This window comes from Alligator mississippiensis, chromosome 7 (genome assembly GCF_030867095.1).
Source record: "Alligator mississippiensis isolate rAllMis1 chromosome 7, rAllMis1, whole genome shotgun sequence".
In the NCBI taxonomy this organism is placed as follows: domain Eukaryota; kingdom Metazoa; phylum Chordata; order Crocodylia; family Alligatoridae; genus Alligator; species Alligator mississippiensis.
The window spans coordinates 34,007,079-34,031,144 of NC_081830.1; the positions used below are offsets into that span (position 1 = coordinate 34,007,079).

At 49.3% G+C, this 24,066-nt stretch overlaps 1 protein-coding gene across 2 annotated transcripts in view; it reads left to right on the forward strand.

Annotated features, from left to right (window-relative positions):
- The window catches only part of IGF2BP2 (insulin like growth factor 2 mRNA binding protein 2), a 113,003-nt gene that overhangs the window by 53,203 nt on the left and 35,734 nt on the right, over positions 1–24,066 (forward strand). For both annotated transcript variants that reach the window (XM_059730795.1, XM_059730796.1), the window contains exons 3-5: positions 13,439–13,487; positions 14,592–14,643; positions 16,954–17,017. In XM_059730795.1, coding sequence (XP_059586778.1) covers positions 13,439–13,487; positions 14,592–14,643; positions 16,954–17,017 — 165 coding nt within the window. The remainder of the gene's footprint in view (positions 1–13,438; positions 13,488–14,591; positions 14,644–16,953; positions 17,018–24,066) is intronic.

The following is a 24,066-nucleotide window of genomic DNA, read 5'->3' on the forward strand; positions in this document are numbered from 1 at the left end:
TTAACATGATCTAATTGTAATGTGTAATCTCACCCTAAAATGTAGGACACATAAAAGGAAGGGACTGGGTGCTTAACATCTTTAAGTGCTGATGTGGGGAAATAGCTGGGGTTTGAGCTGCAGGAGCTTAGAAGCCCTAGACACAGCGCAGTGGGAGGTGCTGGGATGTCTGAGACATGGGCTCGGAACAAGGAGAAGAGAGAGCGGGGACCAAATGAGCACGAGGACTGATTGCAAAGAGGCTGGCAGACTGGGCCTTGTGGGATGTTCAGGAGTGGGGCTGAGGAGATGTGGCTGCATTGGCTAGGGTTCAAGACCTGTTTCCTGTTCCCACCAGTCATCTTTGAGGGGTTGAAGGTGAAACAGTTCTTGAAATGCAAATCTTCCTTTCTCATCCAGCCACCCCCTTCTCTCCTTTGCAACAAAGCACCTGGGATAAATTGTCAGGGCAGTATCACTGAGGTGGCATCAGCATCACTTTGTTGCAGAGGACAGAAGGGGGTGGCTGGGTGAGAAAGGAAAGCTTGCATTTCAGCAGCTGTTTCACTTTGAGTACTCCAAACCCCTCAAAAGTGGGTGGGAACAGGAAATGGGTCCTGAATGGCACTTCTGGTAAAGGAAAAGGGGGCCATATGGGGAACAGGAAGTTGAGGGTATTCTCCAGGCCTTGCAATCCAGGTTCCTACAACTGGATGTTGAGAGGCTCCTGCCTTGTACAGATTAAGCTGGACCCATGTTAAGGAGCTGCAGGAGAAGACCCTCAACTTTGTGTGGGTTTACTAAAATCTGGCTGGTGAGGATACTGGGTGTAGCCCAGTTGTCAAAAGTGGGGTCTGTGGTATGTCATGGGCCGAGGGTGATTTTACTGGTGGTTGTACTGATGGCATCTAGGCTAAAGTGTTCCAGCTCTCGGAGTAGGGCTCCTGGCCAGCCGGCATAGCAAAAGGTTTAGAACCCAGCCCAACTAGAGCAGGCCAGCCCAGCTCAGCTCTCCAACTTCCCAGCACCCACAGATCTGTGCCTAGCCAGCAGGCCTGAGCCAGGGCTGCTTGGGGCTTGTGTTCTTGGCACCGCAGGGGTGGAAGGTCAGGTGGAGCACAGGAGGCATGAGGCTCAAGTTAAAGGGAGGAGATACTCCAGGGATCTTTGCCTGGGAACAGGAGCTGGCATCCTGCTCTCTGTGAATTTCTTAACATTCCCCAGGTCCAGCAATGTTGTGTGCAGAGGTGGTTGCAAAATGCCTCATTTTTGTCCCCCTCTCTCTTTTTTCTGCCTTTTCACATCATTAACTTTCACTTTTGCTGCTGCTGCTTTCTCCCACCTACTTCCATTGCCCCTTCCCACTGGCTCTCTGCTGTCTAGTTCACCCCTTTCCCATTCACAGCTGCTGCTCCTCCCCCTCCCTCCTGAGTTTGCACTTGAAAGGAGTAAGGGGGCTTTCTGAAGTTGCCTGAATGTCAAGAGCTCCCTTGGAAGTAGGCAGTACTGGTGCATCAGTCCATCACTCCAGTGCATCTCCCTTACCCCAGGGAAGGATGACCCAGAGCAGAAGCACACGCAGGGGGAACAGAGAACACCCAGTGCTTCACAGGGTTGGACTCGCACACCTTCAGATGTTTCACATGGGGAGCAGGTAGGGGGTAGGGGTTGGGTTTGCTTTGCTCTTTCCCCTTCTTGGGCAGACAGGGGCTCTCCTCCTGGTGAAGGCATTCATCTCATGGCTTTTCAGCACTAGATGTGGACGTCCAGTGCCAGCAGCACTGCAGTGTGCAGACCGTGGTCTATTGTAGGGATTTGAAGAGGCCATTCTCTCGGCCTAGAAATGCAGGCTCATTTTTTTCTGCATTCAGCAGGAGCCAACTCCACCCCCCTGTCCTGCCCACACACTCTATGTCTCCTCCTCAGGTCCTGCCCATGCCAGTCAAATAACAGTGGATCTGCTGGGGCTGGGTTCCCTGGAGCAGCAGAGGACAGGGCAGGGTTTGATTCTATGAATTGGTTCCTTGGCCTTGGTTGGGGGTTATTCTTGTAAATGGCCAAAGTGTTGTGTGACTTTGAATGCACAGGCCAGACTGATTCCTCTGCTTACCAACTCCAAGGAGCATGCCAAGCCCACACTTGTGGGCCCTGGGCACTGCTTGGTGTCAGAAAGGCTGGTGAAATCTGTCCCAAAAAAGCTGTTTCTTGTGCAGCGCCAAATGTTGCTCTCAGGTCAATAGGAAACTCTCTGTGTAATGGTGTTAATTTCGGCAGTATTTAAGTTTCAGTTACTTTAATTACATCTCCTTTCTATAGTTGTGGGGAGAAGAAACCCTTCTGCATGCTCCATTCCTGGCACACCTGGGGTGTGCATAGAGTTCACTGTGATGCACAGGCCTGCTTGTGTTCACATGCTGGAAACACCTGGGTTTGGGTCCTGGTGATGGGTGGTCAAGGTGATAAGGCAGAGGACCACTGGCCTGTTGCTCTGACTTCCTTCAGAAAGCCTTAGCAGCCACAGCACCATTTCCTTGAGCAGGGGAGTTCCTGCAAACAGGAGTAATCATGAAGAAGCAACGCGTCCCTTCCCTAAATGTTACTCTATGCACCATGGCCGGGAGGGAAGCCACACAAGTGGCTTTGGACTTATTCAGGGACAATGCTGGCTGCAGTTAATGGAGGTTTTTCCTGAGACTGAAGGAGCTGGCCCATGTTAGGAGAAAAGAGGCTTCTCTCTCTCCGAATTGCTTCTTGCCTTTTAAACTTCTCTAAAACGGCAGCTGTCCTCTGCAGAGAAGAAATTGTGGTGACAGCCTCTAAGAAGAAACAAAACATAGGGTAGAAGGAAAGCTGCTAACCAAGCACCAAGCCATCTGTTGGTTTGCTGTGGTGGGGAGAGGCCAATTTAAAAATTACACATGTAAACAGGATTATTTCAAGGCCCCAAGGCAGTAGGTGAGGGGGGGACAAGAACTTGAACATGTGGGTCTCATTTGCTAGGATCCATGATGCGATACGGTAGGTTTTTAATTGAATGCCTACCGCTGGGCCTCATTCGGATATGAGCTGCATTCTAGAAGTGCAGGCCCTTCAAATCTGTTCCCCAGCTCCCGTTGTCCCAGGTTCATCTCATGGCTCCTGTCTTCTTGGGTGGGTTCATCTCTGGTGTCCAGCAGGCCCTAGTTGCTTGCCTTCTGCCTGGGTTGTGTTGATGTGATCTGGGAGTCACCCCATTATTTGCATTACCTCACCCTTTGCATTTGAAAACATTCTTGTGGCTTGAGGGGGCGTTTTTCCAACATCATTATTTACAGCAGCCCTTTGAAATCCAGCAGGGACAGAGCCCTAGGTAAAGGGAAATGCCTCTTCTGTGCCCCAAGGAAATCCCGTCTGGATTTGGCTGTGATGGAAACTTTTGGAAACTACCAGATGTGCTAGCTGGTAGCTCGAGTCCCGCAGGTTAGTGAGGACCTGAGGAAAAGGTGTTTCCTCAAAGATCACTTGGGTGTTTGTTTTCTTTTCCTGTCGCCCAGTGCCCAGTTGTCCTGTTGTTCTGAGAAAGGGTAGCCAGGAGCTCCTCATCTGATTGCTGTGGCCCTGGCGTTTCAGGCACCCACCTGAGCTCACTCAGGGCTGGCAGTTCCTGCTTTGGCCATGCGGGGCATTCGTTGAAGCAGTGGAAGTAGAGTGAGGCTTCTGGCTCCGTTGCTCATCATACTGAAGGAGAGGCTCTGCTGGGACTGGCTGGGGTACTTTAGGACACCCCAGCTATGATGCTTAATGGCCAGACTGTTTTTGCTTGTTATAGGGACACGGCCAGGTCCCACTTCCCTCTACCTTGCCTTTTCTGTCACCTTAACGATTCCCAAACTATTCTACGGTCTCTTCCCACCTCCCTGATCCAGGCCTTGTGTGGTCTGGTTTTGTTTTTCCTTGGAGCACTGCTGTCCCATGTCAGGGACACAAGGGCTGGTTACTTTGATGGATTTTAGTGGATCAAGACCACAGGCTCCCTTCGCCCGTTTGGGACGAGCTGTTTCTGCCAGTTTGCCAGGGTCTCCTCAGGCCTGTGCCCCTGGCTGTCGGCAGATCAGTGGTGACCCAATGCCCCCAGCCAGTTGACTGCATCCCCACCCCTTGGGCAGTGTCTTGATAGGGATTTAAACTGCCATAGGCAGTGCCTTCATTGGGAAGGAGGAGACAGGAGAGCTGGCTTGCTCTGGGGGTGGCCAGCTATCATTGCTCCTTTTCGGAGGCCTAAACTGTAGCTAGAGCTGGGGGTCGCAAGTGATAGCAGCTATTCCAAGCCTATGCTTGGCTGTTGCTGTCATAAGGAAGGGACTTAGCCAGACTGGGATGATGAACGTTGGAATACAACACCAGGTATGAACCAGCATAAGGCTCAGGCAGCCGAAGAGAATAAGGGGAAAAAAGCAGGGAAGAAGCCTGCAGCTCACCCCGCAACACTGCCTGTATTTTCTTATTCAAACTTAGGTAGCAACATCACCTTGGCAACTTGATTCAAGAGCCTCTGGTGTGCTTGGGAACGTGTTCACTTCTCCCAACTCACAGTCCTTGATGCTCTACTTTCTTTGAAGGATTTTTCAGCTCCTTTTTGTAGGGCTGAATGACCTGCTCAATAAATGCTACTATAAAACACAGTGACCCAGAGGAAGGCTGCTGGCAGGGCAGATTAGGGAAGAACCTGAAAATCCAGCAGGTGTCACGTAAGTAACAATGGACAACAAGACTCTGCGGAGGAAGCATGTCAGCAACTTGAACCCAAACCCACGGCTAAACTGGTCTCAGCTTGAGATTACCGTACTGTTCTGATCATAAGTCTACCTTTATTTTTTTGTGAAAGAACTTGCACTCTGTTTACATGTGGGGTCAACCTATAACTGTGCCTTCTACAGCCTGGGCTGTGCTACTGGGAGTATTTCTATACATGCAATTGCATGCAGTATTGCATTGGACATTTTTTCAGGGCAGCTTTTAATTTCGTGTTTTTAGTGCGTTCTAACCCTTTCATTCGTTACTTAATTCTCCTGTGGGATTTTATAAGGGCAGTGGCCACTCATTGTTTTTCTTTGTGGTTCTTCAAGTTCTTATTCAGGGAAAAGGCTGTTTTTTTCCAAGAATTAAACCTGAAAACGTGAGGTTGACTGCAGGGGCAATTTATAATCGGAACAATCCAGTATGTTTCCCAGCCCAACTAGCCAGAGATGCCTGATACGAGGCTGTCGCATATTGCCAGCAGCTGGGAAGGAGAATGTACCTGTAACCTACCACCGGGAAGCAAACCCCTGGCCCTGTGGATATCGAGGGTAAAACTCCCACTGCAGGTGGGCCTTCAGTAGACAGCTCAGCTGGCTGAGCCAGCCTCTCCATTCAGGTCTGTGCATCTGCCCTGCTGCCTCCCTTAGAGCCTCATCAGTTCTGAGCCTAGAGGCAGGCCTCCACACTCCTATTTAGATCTAGTGAATAGAGGCCCTTTCTGCCTCTATTCCTACCAGCACTGAAAGGGGAGGGTCTCCCTCATCCTGAGACACATTGACCTCTGTCACCAGGAAGGTACCACAATGGCAAGTAGTCATTTTAAAAGTAACTCCTGGTTGGTTTCCTGGGAAAATGACCAGCACAATGCCCTCACCTCCAAAAGGCAGGAGGCATGATGGGCCAGAGCTGCTACCCCACCGGCACCCTCTAGCTGGGAGTCGAGAGCAAAGGGCACGCTCTCCTGGAGTGAGGTTATCAGGATCTGGCCCATCTTACCAAGCAGTTTTTCCATCCTGGTGGCACTAGGCTGGACGTAGGAAACATGTGCCTGCTATTCCTAAGCATTCCTAAATGGTGCCTGGATTAGGCTGAGGGGAGCTAGCTGATGTCTGTAGGGCATGGGGCGCAGACAGCAAGAGCTGCACGGTGGTGTTTCGGCTGACTATGCATGGATTCATTTCAGGCTTAGTAAGTCCTTCATTTGCCTCTTAGTGCAGCCCACAGATCAAGGAATGGCCAGTGGTCATAAATTACAAACAGCCCTAAAGGGAGCAACTCCTGTTGGACCCAGCAGGTGAGAGCCTGCTGCGCTCCCCATGGAGGGTTTGATTAGAAGAAGCTCAGCCTCGAAGGCTGCGCCCTGCCTGGAAACATGAAATTAGGGTTTGGTTTAAACAAACCAGGCAGGATATTTTGGCGATTATGACTAATTGCTTTGCAGGCGGGTTTTTATCTTGCAGCCTCAGGCTTGTGTTTTTGAAACATCCTCTCCCTTTTTTATACTGGAAATTGTTGCCCTGCTGCCTTCACTCTTTCACTGCTTTCACTCCTTGCTCCATGCCCCTTTGCTTTGAGTGGCGAGTAGGGTGGCCACCATAGAGGATAGTTGGGTTGTCCTCTGTGCTCTATTGATATGAAACCGAACACCTTTATGTCCTCTATTTTTCTCTTGAAAAGGAAAATAGAGGACATAAAGGTGTCAGGTTTCGTATCAATAGAGGACAGAGTAGCAGAAAACCAGAATGTCCTCTATGATGGCCACCCTAGTGGCGAGCTGTCAGCAGGCCCATCAGCCTCTCTTCAGGGGTAAGCAGCTCACATTCCTTGTCTTTAACAGAGGTCTTCAGCAGGCTCGTCCTGCCCAGCTTCAGGCTAAATGAACAAAAGATTCCTAATTAGAGCGTGGAGAGAGAGCCAGTGAAAATCAAAAGCAGTGCAGGCACTCTCGCTAAGGCTCACAGTAGTCAGGGGAAGTTGGATCATCTTGTAAATTGCGTTGATTAAAGGACTTAGGATCCTTTGGAAATCCCAACATACCTGTTGAATGTACCTGTAACCTACCACCGGGAAGCAAACCCCTGGCCCTGTGGATATCGAGGGTAAAACTCCCACTGCAGGTGGGTCTTCAGTAGACAGCTCAGCTGGCTGAGCCAGCCTCTCCATTCAGGTCTGTACATCTGCCCTGCTGCCTCCCTTAGAGCCTCATCAGTTCTGAGCCTAGAGGCAGGCCTCCACACTCCTATTTAAGCACCTGATGCTCAGGGATGCAGAGCACCCCCTGACTTCAGTAATTTCCAGGCCACAGCAGCTGCAAGCACTAGCAGGGGCAGATCCAGGATTTCCCAAAGGGGTGTGCAGGAGCAGCAAGCCACTCTAGAAGGGTGACTGCATCCCCTGCTCCCAGCCTCCTCCCTGCCACTTGTGAAGGCAGGAAGGGCTCTGGTTCTTCCCCACCCTGGAAGAGTAGGGAAAGGTAGGTGGGAAAGGGTGTGAAGGTAGTGTGCCTTTGAGCAGGAAGGGTGAGAGGATTTTCACCTGTTTTAGGGACTTGTTTAAAGTCCCTAGGGGCTTCTGGGGTGTGGTACAATTAAATGTGGGATGCAGCTATGCCACTGCACCCTCTCTGACTTCACCTGTCAGCACCTTCCCTTGGTACCCTTTGTTGTAGTCAAAGCAACATTTTGATTTGTGATCTATTGTCTGCTAGATCCAGCCTGTTCTTTGCATCCTGAGTGTCCTGTAGGCACCCCCTGACAGAAGGTCCCCTGTGTCCATCCTCAAAGCACAGCCAAAACAGCCTTGGGAAACAGATTTGTCAGACGCAGAGTGGGTCGACGTGGTTTTCTGACCGTCTGGGAAGGCAGCTGTTCCCGTCTCTGCTGGAGTGACTGGAGCTGTCCACCGGTTCCCAAGGGAAAGAGACCTTCTTGAAAGCCCGTGTGTAACAGCTAGGGGAGAATCTGGGTGCCTGCTTTCCTAGGCAGAGGGATGTGAATGCAGCTGCAGCCGACTCAGCCTCTGCTCTCCTGCATCCAGCAGTATCAGCTTTAGAGGAAAGTGTTAGAATCCCACCGTGAACAGATTTGGTAAAATCAGTGTCCACCTCCTTGAAAGCCATCTCCCCAGGTTTTAAAATGATCTGTAAACTCTGTATCACATACAGAAGCTGTGGCGGAGAGGGTTGCTTATCTTAAGTCATGGGTTCCTATAGCCTTTGCTAGTAAAAATATTTTGCTACCGTGCGTTACCTGGCATGTTCATTCTGGCACTATTTAACCCTGTCTGTGCCCAGGTTGCACATCTGCATAGCTGCATAGCTCTGAGTCATTCTTGTGCCTGTGTCTAGGGCACCTAAATTCCCCTTTGTCCAGATTTAGCGTGCAAGTCTATTTGTTCACTTAGCCTCGGATAACAAGAGGAGTTGTGCATAATAGCCATTTCCATTACATGGGCGGCTCCGGGCAGAATTTATTTCCCACCTCTGAAATAGGGGATAGGTGAAATATTTGAGGTGAGAAAAGAGGAAAAAGGAGTTTTTTCTTTTTTTTTTTCCTCACCTGTGGAAGAGGTGAGTTCCCGTTGGCTCTGTTGACAGGGTTGTTTTGACACCACTCAGAAGGGGAGGCATTGAACCAGGTACTGCACGCTTTGTCAGCTTGCAAATCTAGTTTTTGTGGAGAAATTAAAATAAAAAGAGCTCAGGAAGAGCTTCCTTTGAGCGCTGCACTTTCAGTGTTCAGATTTAACTGTTGTTTTGTCTTGCTTCTGGGAAAAGGAAGTAGAGTTCCCTGAAGTGCCCTGTGGTAGGAGGAGACATAGGACCTGATAGTTTTGGTTCCCTGAAGACAAGAGTCCTCAGATATGACAAACAGCATCTCAGCAGAGATCAGTGGCAATTGCAGGGGCCGCGGCACCACTCAATCCCGTTTCAGAGCTAGTGAGACAACGGTGACTGTGGGACATGGAATTTTACTGCCCATGGAAGCACCATGCCAGAAGCAGGAGCTCCCCAGGGACTGGACAGGATTTTTCAAGGTGTTTCAGCCCCCAAGAAGTCTAAGGGGTTGCTGAAACACACTGCTTTTGGTTGCCTTCCCATCTCCATCCTTGCTGGTCAGTGGGATGTTGGGGTGCAACCTTGGTTCTGTACCATCTGGGGGAGTGCAGAAGGGGAAGGCATTGTATAGGCACCAGTTGGGAGCACTGCCATTTCACCCAGGTGGCCCTCTTCTTTCTCTCCCCCCATCCATGTATGATATCACAGTTGAAATGAAATCAGGGGCTCATTGGACTGCTGTTGATGTGACACCCCATTTTCTGTAGCCATCAGCAGACAAAGGAGCATTGTGACGATTGTCATAGTCACTGCCTTTGGCTCCCCACCCCAAGTGACCAGCACAAATCCAGAGCAGGACTTGAACGTGCACCTCTAGTGAGACACCTTAACCCCTCTACCACTGTGCTGCTTTCAGCCCCATCAGGTCTGAATGAAGGAACCTATTTCACTGAATCACTATAAAGTTCAAATGCCCAGTGTGGCAGCTTTGGCTACTCTGTCGCTGGGTCCCCTGCCCAGTGACAGAGGATCATAAACAGTGACTCTTAGGAACATAGGAAAGTAGGGTTGTAAGGGACCTCACAAGGTCATCTAGTCCAGCCCCCTGCTCAAGGCAGGATCATCCCTGACTCAGTCATCCCAGCCAGGTGTTTGTCTACCTGGCTTCTGAAAGTTTTCAAGGGTGGAGAGTCCACAGCTTCTCTAGGTAGCCTGTTCCAATGCCTTACCACCCTCATAGTCAGAAAGCTGTTCCTAATCTCCAACCTAAACTTCCCCTGCTGCATCTTGAGATCAGTCCTGTGCCCTACAGCCACAGAGAAATGCCCATCTCCAACCTCTCTATAATCACCCTTCAACTATTTGGAGACTGTTATCAAATCCCCTCCTCAGTCTTCTCTTTTCCAAGTTGAATAACCCTAGTTCTTTCAGCCTTTCTTCACAAGTCTGGTCTCCCAGGCCCCTAATCATTTTTGTTGCTTTGCATTGGACTCTTTCCAATCTATTCACATCCTTCTTGAAGTGTGGGACCCAAACCCAGTACTCCAGGCGAGGCCTCACCAGTGCTGAAAAGAGTGGAAGAATCACTTCCCTTGATCTAGCAGGTGACACTCCTGTTAATATGTCCCAGGATGCTGTTGTTTTTTTTGCAACAAGAACACACTGTTGACTTGTATTTATCTTATAGCTCACTGTAACCCTAGGTCTTTCTCTGTAGGGCTGCAGCCTAGCCTTCTTCCACATCCCATTCATATGTCTTGCCTGCTGTACAAGCAGCTGGCAGAGGTGTACACCCTTCTGAGTGAACTCAGCCACCTGTGTCATTGCAGCTCTTATCGTAGCGACATTTCAAAAGCGTGCGTTGTCCTAACATCAGGGATGAGTCCAACCAGTCTGTCCCAGAGGGCTGATTAGTAAACGCAGTGTCACTAGATATGTCATCGGCTCTTGCTCCTCAATTGTTTAAATGGGAAGTCTGAAAAACCCTGGGCTCTGGCCCAAGACTGAAAGCCAAGAGGAATGTGCTCTAGGAGATACCCAGGCTTCAGGAAATGTGCGGTCAGTTGTGACTGCTAGCCATGACATTTTGGTGTCTCATCGCCATCCTCCACCCATTAGTACTCTGCCACCACCCAAGCAGATGAGTGATATGTCTAGGAAGTCAGACTTGCACAAGTTCTCAGTAGGGGGCTTGCTCTAACAGCTCAGTTCCACATCTCTCAGCAGCTCTGACTGCATGTCCCAGTGTTGCATGTTCTCATTTCCCATCTTTGGCTCAGACACAAATGTTTTTACAGAAAGGTGCGTCTCCAGCCTGCAGAGATCAGTGCCAAACCTCCTGTTGACCAACTGGAGCCAGGATTTCACCAGAAGGATCTTAAATATAAAGACAGTGTCCATTGAATCACACTGAGTCTCCCCTCCTTTCCTAGCAGGCTGCTAGAATTTCCCCATAGACATTTCACTCAGGCTTTAAGTTTCCCACACTCAAAGTTCATCCAAAGTTCTGAGTCCATCCAAACTTTGTTGTTGCTCCCATCACTGTCCTTCTGTACTGAAGCCTGCTGACTGCCCAGCATAAACTGGCATTTCCTTTCACAGCCTGTTTGTTCCCTTCCAGCATCTCCAGCAGCAGCCATGGAATCATCTTTGTCCTGAAACGATTTGTTCTCACTAATCACCTGCTTGACACACTCATCTTAATTCCTCCTTGATCTTGTCTTTCTCCTTGCTGCACCCATCATTGGGGATTTTGAGGCAGGTGACTTTCTCATGGCTCCAATGGGAAGGACAGATGGTTGCCAACAAATGTACCTGTGGTGCTGTGTGAGTGTACGTGCCTGCCCTAGGTATAGATTTCATTGACTTCTTTCCTTCTGGCTTCCTCAGAAGACGCAAAAGAGTGAAGTCGCAAGGATCCTGCTCTCAGATTTAGACCACAGAATCCATGCAGTATTTTACCTTGCTTCAGGCTTTGCTATACAATACATGGTTAAAACTATTGACTTGCATCCATGGAGAGGGTGGTCTTGAGATTTTACCCTCCTGTTGGACAGTGGTGGGGCTGTCCCATCTCTCAGGGTCCTCGCTCACTGAAGAGTTGACCCTCCTGGTTGGCACCTCAGGCCTGTCTAGTCCAGGTGGGAGCAGCCACACAACAAAGCTGTGCTTGAGTTCCTGTTGCTGCCAGTGTGTCCCTAAGATGGGGAGGGGGGGCACATCCCATGGTTCTTTGTGCTGCAGTCTTCTGAGCCACTCTAGGATTCTTTTCAAGCCCAATGAGAGAACTTGTCTGTCCTTCCTGGCACATGAGGAGAATTGAGGGAAAGCACTGGAGGACTTTCAGCAGCAAGTCTTCACTAAAAAGCTGTCAGCCTAGGTGAATGCAGCACCAGAGCTCTAGGCTACCCCTCAGAGAGGCAGCTAGCCTCATCTGAAAACACTGCAGGTCATGTTTGCATGTGGGTATGTTTACAAAGGGTTGGGGAAGGGCAACACTGCAGTGAGAACCTGGGTTAACTCAGCAGTGAAGATATACACTCATCCATCAGGGGGTGAGTCATTGCCACTCATCAGGGGGAATTAACAGTGGCTGAAGGGAGAGAGACTTCCTGGCGGTCTGAGGCCCAGCAGTCTGCTCCATCTGTCTTGCCAAGGCAGAGAGTTTATGTGCTCCTCTGCTGGGGGGCTGCAAACAGCAGAGAGATAGGTAGGGCCAGTCTGGATTAGTGCCTGTGACTCTGTAATCCAAGTTAATTTATCATCAGCCTGGTTGTAAATGCAAGTTGAGGCTCTGGACCCACAACCCCCTGGCCATGCCGCCCACGCAGGGAGAGAGGAGGGGCCAGACTGTGGTTTTTGCTTGTAGAACATAGAAACACTAAATCCTCGCAAGCCTTCCAGGAGACTGCAGTCAGGAGCCCTGGAGGAGTTGTGCCTGGAATGGATGGAAATCTGGTTGCTCAGCCCTGAGCACTCCCTGGTGGTGAAGGGAGTGAGACCCAGAAGGGTGGTACAGGGTCCAGGGGTCACCACCTGGGCTCCCGTCAGTCTAGGGGTGACATAGATGCTGTCTGCAATTTCCACCTCCCAGCAAGAACTGGCCAGCAGTCCCTGTTTTCCGCTGTCCCATCTGCCTGTGACAGCACCAGCCACTGGGCGCCAGCACAGGCTGGCAGGGCTGCTGGGTTTGGTGGCTGTGCCTTCCTTTCTGAGAGTCCCCAGTGGGTGTTTGGGGTGGTTGCTCCTTCAGCCCTTAGGGACTGTCCTTGGCCTTGGCTCTGTGTGGGGTGTCTGGGATAGTAGAGGGGTCCATGCTCTTGTGACGCTCTGCTTTCTTTCACGGGAGCAAGACGGTGGAGTGCCATTGGTCCCAGGGCCATGGCAGCTTGGGGCAAAGGGGGGCAATAAGCTGGCTGAAGCTGCATCTGAACAAGGCTGAAATGAGTGGTGGGCAGTCTGAGGGACGGATCTGGAGGAACAGACATGGGTTACTTGTGTAGGCTCAACCCTGACTATAAAGCCTGTTTTATGCATTGGTTCCTGAGAGCCCAAATTTGTTAAACTTCAAGTGTGCAAGAGTGCTTCTGGGAGCCTAGGAGGGGCTGCAAGGGTGGGTGCTTGGGTGTTTCAGCTCTGTAAAGTGTGTGTGGGCAGATTGGATTGGGATAGGGGCTGCTTCTGTATGTGCTTCCAGAGGCTCTGCAGGGCAGGTGTGCAACAGGTGACCGGGGAGGTGTTTACGGGAAGCCAGACCCAGCAGGAGCTGTGCTTTCTTCATGGGAATGAAGGCAGAGAGGCTGTTCTAGAGATAACCTGGCTTATCCCGAATGGCTCCATGCGCAGGTGGGGTGGGAGGTGTGGCACGGTGTCAGCCCATGAAGAGACTCAGTGCTGTTGTGCCCAGGTCCTTTGGGGGCTCACACCAAGGGAGAGTGCCAACTAATTGGAATTCACCAGCTGCTGGCAGCTCACCCCCACATGGCAGCTCACTAGCAATGTACAGGGGGTTTAAGGTTGAGAGGCTCCTCAGAAACATGAGATGATAGCACCAGTGAACAAACGCCCCCAAAATGTAGGCTTAGCTTCCCACGTGAGTGGTAATCCAGGTGTTTTTCCTTACAGGAGCAGGAAAATTCAGATCCGGAACATCCCCCCTCACTTACAGTGGGAGGTAAGTAGCTCTCCAGTGCTGGTTCCTTCTCTCCTCCAAGATGCTTGCATTTTGAAGAATGTTCTAGTTTATTTCCTTACTTTCCCTTCCTTCATAGGGGGAGGATTAGTCCCAGATTCTGAGAACTGAGGTGCTACTGGCTGTCCACTCTGTAGACCATTTTAAAGCCTATGTCTTTCTTTCCAAAGTCTTGAAGTGGGGGTCTTGGCTCTTGTGAGCATTGAAAGGTCCATGTAGCGAACTATCATGTTTGCCCTGGATATAGTGAGTTGGGGCTTGAACTTGGGATAGGAGGTACAGGGCTGTGGCAAGAGCTCTAAGAGGGAGCTGAGTTTTGTCCTGTTTTTCACCTCCCCAACAATCTGAAGAGAAGAACAGACTGAGGCTCTAGGGCAATGGCAGAATGTCCCTTATTGCATCTTGCTGCTAGGCAGCTTTTCAGTGGTTGAGGGTGCTGGGGCTTGAGATCCTGTACTTCCTATCCTGAATCTTACAGTGTGGGTGAGGGAGGATATAGCTTGAGGTGCCCCATCTCCAGAAGGTGGCTTTGACTAGAAGAAACAGCGATGCTACCTCTGCTAGTCTCGCATCTGCATGTCTTCTCATGTGGAGAGTCCTTGGGAAGGTGGTCTGTACTTGGTGTTCTTTTACTTGATCACCAGTTTTGCAAGCATGCAGCTAAGCAGGGACAGTAGCAGCCAGGCTCCATTAGCAGTTATTTGGGCAAGAGAAAGACAAGGTCAGCAACGGGCCATTCTTCTGTGTAGGAGTGTAGAACAGGAATGGGCCTCCTGAGCTAGGGATCCAGCCCTCCCTGTTCACAGGCAGTCATTTATCTGAGGAATCCCCCAAATAACTGCCAGAAATCCCCACATGTGACTACAGGGCACAAGCCCAGAAGCACCCAGAACCCCTGACAATGTGCCTTAGATAAAAGCAGGGGCAATGTGGGCACAGAAGTTGTCAGGGGGTAGAGTGGAGAGGGCCTGATTCTGCTCTGCTTTCCCTCCCGGCCAGGCAGACGCATCCATATTGCTGCATCCTTAGCTCCAGACTTCCCTCGGAGCTGGATTCACTTGCATTGCTTGCTGCTTTCTCTTTCAGGTGCTGGATGGCCTTTTAGCTCAGTATGGGACTGTAGAGAATGTGGAACAAGGTAAGAAAGCAGAGTGTGGACTCCCCTTCTCCTGGTACAAGACTCTGCCCATTGCCTCTGAGAGTTCAGCTCTCCCAGTAGCTCCATCCATCTTTTCAGATAGACAATCTTAAGAGTTAAATCTTAAAAGTTAAATCTGTTCCCTGGTAACTTTGGGCCAGGTAAAAATGCTTTTCCTTGGCCACAAGCCCCATTACCTGGGCTGTGAACAGCTTTCGTGGAGCACAGAGCAAACTGGCTAGCAGCTGTTTGACCACAGGGTAGGAAGGCTGTGGATGGCATATGCTTTTGGAATCCAGAAGCCAATGAGACACCCAGTGGGATTCCAGGAAATGCACAGAACCAACCCCTACAAAGGTCTCTTCCATATTCCCTAGCTCCTAGGTGTGGGGTTGCCCACGCTGCGCAGGCACCAGACCAGCTCCAGGCCAGGTGCTGGGTTGGTTTTTGCTAGTAGCCCTTGGTGTTAGCACCCTTAGACTAAAGCAGCTTGCACTATTCATTTAGGGCACTTGCCTGCTCTCAGAGCTGAGACCTGCTGAGCAGCAGTGCTGAATTTCTCCAGCAGCCCCATACCTGTTGGCCAGTTGCACACACCTTCAGAGAGCCTGGCAGGGCTTGGGCTTTCTTGTGCAATTGTGATAGCTGAATTAGGCAAAAGCCAAGAGTGGCAAGCCTGGTATTGCACACAGACAAGACAAGGAAATTTCTCTCTTTCACCCCCCTCTCCCCGCACATGCATACATATGCACACACAGGGATCCAAGGCCTTGTAGCTAAACAAGATCATAACCTAAAAGCTTAGCTTTCATGTGTGACAGGGCTATATTTTCTTTTTCTGCTGGACCTTTTTTGAAGCAGTTCCACATGGCAGGCAGGAGTAGTGGTTTCGTCATGTGCTTGTCATGAGATTTTTCCGTGCTTTGGATTGTAAAAAAAAATGTATCTGATGCAACCCTACAGGACTCCAGGGGTCACTCTTACGGGATGTGAATAAAAACAGGGGGTAATTTTCAGGCAGTGACTGAGAAATTAGTGCAGAGGGAGTCTTACAGGCTAACCTTGGAGATGTGAGCTTCAGATAGATCCTGATCTGTGCTGCAGGCTCAAACATCCCAAGAAGCAGCTTGCAGCCTCAGAGAAGCTAAACTGGAGCCTGCTGGTCTGTGGGCCCAGCTCTCCTCCAAGCAGAACTCCCAGTGGGATGTTTAACTGAGTGAGGACTTCAAATCTGGGCACTCTGGCTCAGAATTTCACACCTACCTTGTATAACCAGGCAGCTTTGCAAATCTCAGCCTCCACATATAAACCCAGACTTTAAAGAAAAGAGCTGCCAGCCCAGCTACCAGCTCTCCCTCCCCAGAAGGGACTCTTCCCTGTAGCCACAGCATCAAGTCCTGGCATGGGCAGGTGCCAGGGACCGGTATCCTAAGCACAGGATCTGTCCGGAGTTCCTGAACTAGCCTGTGGAGTAAAACCCATCATCAGGGGGTGCTGTGATTGCATGATATCAGTGCCCAGAGTTTGTAGAGCAATTTGCTTTGGACAGTTGCAAAGCTGTTCATGAATTCTCTCAGCCCTCCAGGGAGGTATCTAAGGGCTGTTCTGCTCAGAGGGAGAATCTGAGCCACAGTGACCTGCCCAGAATCACAGAGTAAAACAAAAGCCTGTTCTGGATTGGAACCCAAGGCTTGTGTCCTTATAGCTCCTGAACAAGCACCCTCACACAGGAGCTGTGAAAATGCAGCTACCTGTAGATTAACCCTTGAGCACCCACTCACTCCATGTATGGAAGGAGGAAATGGGGGAGAGGCCTGGGGAAAGCCCAGGGCCTTTGCACAGAGCCCAGGGGTGGGGTGGGCATGTCCAAGCTAGCCCAAGGCATAAAGGAAAGAATGTCACTGTGCCAGGGGAGGAGATGCTCCTCATCCTTGCATGTGCAGAAGTGGGAAAGCCAGCAAAAGGGGAGTGCTGTTTGTTGGTCCTCTTGGCCTCTTGCCTCTGGGCCAGGACACAGCCACGCTGGTTGGATTTCCTCAGGCGCGCCTGCGTTGGACACAGTACAGGGGCCTGAGCAGGTATCTGCAAGCCTTTGGCAGTCAGCAAAGGACTGGACTGCAGGGAAGATGTAAGGTCCTCTTTGGGGTACAGGTTCTGTGCCAGTCTGCCCTACCAGCCATTTGCTGCAAAGACCGTTCAGGTTCCCAGCTTGTCAGAAACAGCTGACCTCCATAGCAGCTTTGACCGAGGAAAATGGTGAAGGCCTCCTCCTTCCATGAGCTAATGCAGCGTGTTTTGCTTTTCCCTTAGTCAACACAGACACAGAAACGGCAGTTGTCAACGTAACATATGCAACAAAAGAAGAAGCAAAAGTGTAAGTGGCCTCTGTTTTCTTTTACCCTTATTTTGTCTCTCTCTTTTTGTTTCTCTCTCCTGGCAATGTTTCCAAGCTTTTGGCAGGGGCCACGAGTTTGCCAAGTCAGCTGACTTTCCTTGTATTCACCTTTGGTCATACTGCATGTCACTGGTGAGGGGCTTGTTTATTTCCATCTAATGAATGACGTTTTTGTCTGTGACAGATGTAATGTTTTTTCCTTAAGGCAATACGCTAATGGTGGTCTGCCCTGTGACTGCGGGGAAGGGGAAGGACAGACATGGTAGGGCAGAAAGAGTGCCTCTCTAGAAGCACCAAGTGAAGGGACTGTGTCTGACTAACAGACAGCAACTTTTCCCCAGTGTTCAGCCTATTTTTTTCATTCTTCAAGTGTTGGAAGGTGATTTTCCTACATGTTTTGGGAGCATATTTCCAAACTGCGTCTGATTTTGTAGTTTCTGCCAGTTCTTTGTAATATTTCTAGGCTTCTGTGGGTTATTACTCTGTCCCCACACTGTAGTGTAACCTGTGAGCTTTATTAAGTGTTGCTTCCTCTTCCTGCTAGCTCCAGGCTCCAATCTTAGAGTGGCCTGCATGTGGCCTTAACATGGCCTATGGGAATAATCCCTTTGACTTCAGTGGGTCTGGTCACAGGAGTGAAGTGAATGATGTGCCAGGAGCTTTTGGAGAATGGGGGATTAAGACTGGATCTAATACTGATTCTTACTCACTTTCTGAAATGCCTCCCCCTAAGTTATTGATTTGCCACCTGTCTCAACCTTTCCATTATGATTCATAGGCTGTTTTTCATTGTGGCTGCAAGTGGTTGTATGCAAGGTGATGTGAATTCATTTGAAAGTCTGATTTTGTTAGACACTCCATCAGATGCTGTTCTAAACTCTAAGTGGGTCAATCAAAAGTTTCTGATGTCATCACTCTGTATAAAATAAAGCCAAAATATTTGCCTAGTGAGATCTGATTTTTATAGCTCTTTGTATTGCTTGCAGTTCTTTTATTCTCTGAAAGGTTAACCTGTTTTTGCTCTCACTGTTAATTACATTAGTGAGCCAGTAATAGACTTTGAAGTTCAACCTTAGGGCCATGTTCTGCTCCAACAATAGGCTTTAAGGGACTTGGGAAATAACCTTACTGCACCACTGAGAATTATAAATTGGGGAAGTGCCAGAAGAGGATAAAAAGTTGGTTATATCTTCAAAAAGGAAAGAGGAGTGCTGGCCCCACATCCTCATTTTTCTCCCATTGTTGGTAGAGAGGTGATTAGTTGTGTCAGTCTGAAGTCAGGCAGAAGGTAGGGCATCAGATGAGAGAGGCTGCCACCTAAGAAAGCTTTTGCCTTTCTGAACCAGTTATTCTCCAAGGCGCCACCCTTCCCTCCCTTCCCTCACTGTTGTAAGTCCACAGGCTTCCTTAGAGTTGCTCTCTATGTCATTACTCTATTCTGTCTCTTTCCTACTTTTCCCAGTTGATTTTCTGTATCTTTCTGACTGAAGACTGATTTTAAGATGAGTTCAGCATCACAGCTGTGCTATTTCCTCTTCACCTCAGCGACCTCCACCTTGTTGCCCACCGGTACTTTCATCTTATTCTCAGTGTTGGGTTTTCCCCTCTTCTACCATGGTGAAAATGCCCCACTCCAGGCTTCACGGTCATGTCCATCACCCCTGTAACATAGCCTCCTTTCCTGTCCCTTTGGACCCGCTATTCTTGTCTCTGCACAAATCATGCAAAATCATGCATAGTTTCTTCATCACAGGACCCCTTCAGCTCATGGCATTCTCCAAAGCCAACTCCATGGAGGTCCCAAAGACTGCACTTGACATACGGGTTTGTATGTCCGTCCTCTTGCTTGCATTGCACAGCTGGTAAAGTTGGTGGTGCAGGGTGAGCTTCCAGCTATTCCCTCCTGTTGATAACCTCACCTTTCCCCTTCTTCCATTACTGCCATGTGACACAGCATAGCCAGGTCCAGAACATAAAAACCAGACTCTTCTTAGCTCTCCTTGGAGTCTAACCTTCACACTGAGGTATCAAAAGGGAGCAAAGAGGCTTTTCAGTTGTATTGAGAACCTACACTTCACCTCTCTATACACAGCTGTATGGTGACTGCTGGTTCATGGCTATGGGCCCGTGAGAGAGTGCAGTCCTGGTGGTGAAGGATGGAGTGGTGAGCAGGCAGAGCCCTGACTTCACACACCCTTGGCCCAAGGCACTGGCCTGAAGAGCTGACCGAGCTCTTCCCCTCTACGAGGTCAAGAGGAGAGCGAAGCAGGAAGGTGTATTGTTATGAAGGCAGCTTGTCAAATAAACTCATGTCAAAATCTCACGAGTGCTTTGATCCAAGTCACAGTGGCTAAGGAAAAGCATGCTTTCTTTACCAGAAACTAGCTGCCCGGACAGCCCATGGACCAGCATGCTACAGAGGTCTACAGTAAATTCAAGGCAGATAAATATGAATGGTTGTCAAATGGGCTAATTAGAGATTGGAATGCTCATGGTATAACTGATAGCTAGGTCAAAGTAAAGCTATTGCAAGGGAAGGACAAAGAACTGTGGGTATTCACCAAGCTAGTTTGTTTATTGATTGATTATTGGATTAAATTTATATGCCACCCTCCCCAAGAGGGGCTCAGTACACCTTACAATAAGAAGCAGATAAAAATATTAAAATAAAATGACATGTGATAGAATTAGAGATGACCTGAGCAGGGTGTGGGGCCTGGGGCAAATCAGCCTGTGCGGGGCCCCGCCCCCACCTGCCCCAGATAAGCCGGAGACAGCGGGAGTGGGGGGCAAGCGGCCATACGTGAAGCTGGGAGCAGCGGTGCTGAGTTGCTGCGGCCACTCTGCTCCGCAGGGCCTCTCAAAACATGGGCCCCAATTTGCATCCCCACAAGGACAGCCCTGCAGAGGACAAGCTCCATAGACAGTGCCCTGAAATGTATCCTCAGCTGCTAAAGTCTGCCCTTGCAGTGCTTCCAGAAGAAAATAGAATCGTAGACAGTGAGGGTTGGAAGGGACTTCAGGAGGTAACATCTAGTCCAACCTCCTGCTCAAAGCAGGACCAGCCCCAACTACATCATTCCAGCTGAAGCTTTGTCTAGCTGGGTTTTGAAAACCTCCGAGGATGAAGGTTGCACCACCTCTCTGGGTTACTTGTTCCAGTGTTTTACTACCCTCCTAGTGAGAAAATTCTTCCTAATATCTAACTTAAGTTAGGAAGAATTTGGAAGATGTCCAGGCTCATGCTGGACAAGGAGGAAGGGGTTCCAGAGCTGAGGAACAGTCACCTACACAAGAGTTTGCTCTTGGTTCACATAAGAGATCATGTTGGAACATAAGGGACAAAGGTATGTAAGGTCCAAACCAACACCTTTAATTGCACCCAAAAAAGTTACTGGAAGCCAGTATAGACTCTGGAGCACTAGAGTAATCATTAGAAGGTGGGCTGCTGCATTCTGTGCGAACTGCAGCTTCTGGACAGACCTCAAAGACAGCCTGAGGTAGAGTGCATTGCAATAGTCTAGCCTCAAAGTTACAAAAACACGGACAATAGTGGCAAGGTCCAAATGTGAACCCAAGATTCTGCTCCCAGAATGAAAGGGTTAACAAGCTGTGGGACAAATAAATCTTAGTCACGTTTCCTTAGTCCACTGCTGGAAAGCACTGACAGACTGTGGTGATGACGGCAGTATAAGAACCTGTAGAGAAGAGAAGAGCCTTTTATTAAAACACAAACCAAGAACAGAAGACAAAATGCACTGGTAAACTAAAGTCAGGGGCCTTACCAGTGCACAATAAATGCAGAGGCAATCACAGTGAACACAAATGTACCCAGGACAAAAGCATGTCATGCACACAATAAAAAAAGCTACTTTGCAGAAGACGGTCTGTTATAACATAAAAGCAAAGCCCTTTTGTGAACAGGCTGCTGGAGGACAAAACTCAGAGGATGACAGAAAACTGTTTTTGCTTTCGTTTGCTTTGTTGTTGGTCCTCCTACTTCATTGTCAGAGTGGTGTTTCCCAGAGCTAAAATGGGAAATGCATCTTTTTTTCTCAGGTAGGATACAAAGTGAATCAGTCACCCGGATGTGTCTGTGTGAGAACGGATAGCATGCAGCAGGATGACGCAGAAGACGATACATGTGTAGGACAGGATGCAAAAGAGATTGTACAATAAACATGAAGATGGGACAACTTATGCCTTGCTGAATGAGTTAGTTTGTAGCATGCCACCCTTGCCCCTGCTTTCTGCCTAGCCGCTGTAAAACCAAAGTAAAGATTGTATAGTTCCAAAATGCATATGGGTAGAGCTATCAAATGAGTCCTGCACCCTGAAAGCAGCTAAGGGCACATCTAGACTCTCAGATGCAAACTTATTTTGAGTTCAGGACACAGCCAAGGGTCCTAATGGTAACAGAAAAGGCACAGCCCTGCACCTCTGAATCCCATTTTGGCAGGTGCGTGTGTAGGTCGTGTCACTTCTGGATCACCTCTGCTCCCGCTGTGCACCAAAGTCTCTGTCCCTGGATTGTGGAGAACCTGGAAGTGACAGTCAGTAGTCCTCTGCTTTTGGGAAGTCTGAATGAGAGGCTGCAGCTTTCTGCAGGAGCAAAGAGAAAGAACAGGAATCAAAACAGCTGGATTGAGCTGTCTGAGACAAGTCCTGCAGGAGGCACATTCTGCTGCCAAGTTGCTCAGGTGGACTCAAGCAAGTGCCTGCAAGTATACAAATGGAAAGGCCCCAGAACAAGGAGGCCTCACAGGTTTATAAACATGTGACTACATTTCAGAAAATCTCTTCCCTAACCCATCACCAAGCAAGACCCCACACTGGGTATCCTTGGAGGACACATAAGAAAAGCTTTGGTAACTCTTATTTTCAAGTTTCCACAGAAGCACCGGTACTGCTGCCTTTTGGGATTATCCAAGGTTCTAAGATTTGTCAGCACATGGTCTGCATGGACTGAGGGCTTCCCTTCTGCAGGGAAATCATTCAGTGCTATGTGCTTCCACACAACAGAATGCTGCCTGGGCCAAAGGAGAAATCCTGACTGCTGGTTTTCCTTGCTGTGGTTGCTGTTGTGAGCATTCACATTGAATATATATTAATTTAGGTGGAAACTGGTTGTAATAGAAAAAGGCCACCTGAGTGCAAGTCTTAGTACAGAACCCTGACTGCAAAGCCCACCACCCAGATTTAAGAAAGCGACTATGAGACTGCAAACATAGTCATTAAATGTGAAATAGAGGGATGGCAAGGAGCTGCTTCCAGTGACACATTCTCAAGAGCACTTATAAATAGCAAAAGTGAGAAGTTGTGGAAGGAGGAATTTGAAGTTGTCATGCCTCCAGCTGTACCTGTTTCCAAAACTCTGCAGGGTTTCAACAAAAAACACCAAATGGCTCCACCCCACACCTAGGGAAAGAGCAACCCTAGAAGAACAGTCACTAGAAAAGCCCTAGTACTTCCAAGTACAATATCTTACTGATGCTATAGAAATGAACTTATAGTTTCATAGTAGCTAGGGTCAGGAGGGACCTGAACAGATCATCTAGCCTGACCCCCTGCCACAGGCAGGAATGAATGCTGGGTTCACAAGACCCCAGATAGGTGATCGTCCAACCTCCTCTTGAATTTGCCCAAGGTAGGGGCGAGGACCACTTCCCTGGGAAGTTGGTTCCAGATTTTGGCCACCCTAACTGTAAAAAAAATGCCTTCTGGTCTCTAACCTAAACCTATTCTCCATCAGCTTATTACCATTGTTCCTTGTGATCTGAGGTGGTGCTGGGGAGAAAAGGGCTCTACCTATTTGCTGTTGATCTCCCCTGATGAGTTTGTAGGCAGCCACCAGGTCCCCCCTCAGCCTCCTCTTGCTGAGGCTGAATGTGTTCGGGTCTCTCAGTCTTTCCTTATAGGGCCTGTCCTGCTGTCCTCTCACCAAGCAGGTGGCCCTCCTCTGAACCCTCTCCAGGCTGGCCACATCCTTTTTGAAGTGCGGCCCCCAGTACTGGACGCAGTACTCCAACTGCAGCCTGACCAAAGTTGCATAGAGGGGGAGGATCACCTTCTGGACCGGCTTGAGATGCAACTTTGGATGCATGACAAGGTATGGCTGGCCTTGCTGGCTGCGGTCTGGCATTGGTGGCTCATGTTCATCTTGGAGTCAATAATGACTCCAAGATCCTTTTCCGCCTTTACTTGCCGCATGCAATGTACCAGGGCATTGTCTGATACGTAGATATTCTCCATAAGAGTCAGAAAAGCTCCATCTTTAGTCTCCGATTAAGTCTATTGGAAGAACCTGACAGAACGTCTTGATTTCTGTCTTTTTTTTTTTAATAGCTTAAGTCTGTTAACCCCAAGGAGTGGTTAGGTCATGTATACTGAGTGACTTTAACTTAGGGCATGATTCTGCCACTCTTACTTGCACTGCTTAGCCCTTTACTCCATGAGTAGCACCTTTGAAAACCAAAGGGCTGCTTGTGGCAGCAGGTCCTGAGGAGGGTGAGAGCAGGGGTCAGAGCTGGGACCTTTGGAGGTGAGATTCACATACAGAAGCTGTTCTGTGTTAGCAGTCCCCCGAAATCGCTGCTCCTTAAAAAAAAAAGACTGTCTCAGGAGCCTTATAACCCAGCAGGATCGTGTCCTTCCCAGCTTGGTTCCATGTGCTTCCACCTGCTGCCCACAGTGCAGGCTGGCTGGCTGCTCCCTCACTTTCCAATAGGCTTCTCCTTTGCCCTCAGCTCTGTCAGCACCATCGCCTCCGTTCACAACTCCCTTCCTACTGGTGCGGCTGGAAAACAGCTCCCTGCCTCCGCAGCCTCTGCAGTTTCATTCACCAACTGTTTTTCTTAACAAGCTGTCCCCTTTCCCCAGTGCTTTCCTGTATTAAAATTGTGCTCTAACGGATGCTGCAGATTTGATATTGCCAAAGAATGCTCAGCTAGGTCTCTACATTTTTCTCCTTTGCTTTAAATAGCAAGGTTGTCCAAGCTGTGCCTTTAGCTATCTTCTCCAACGTGCTC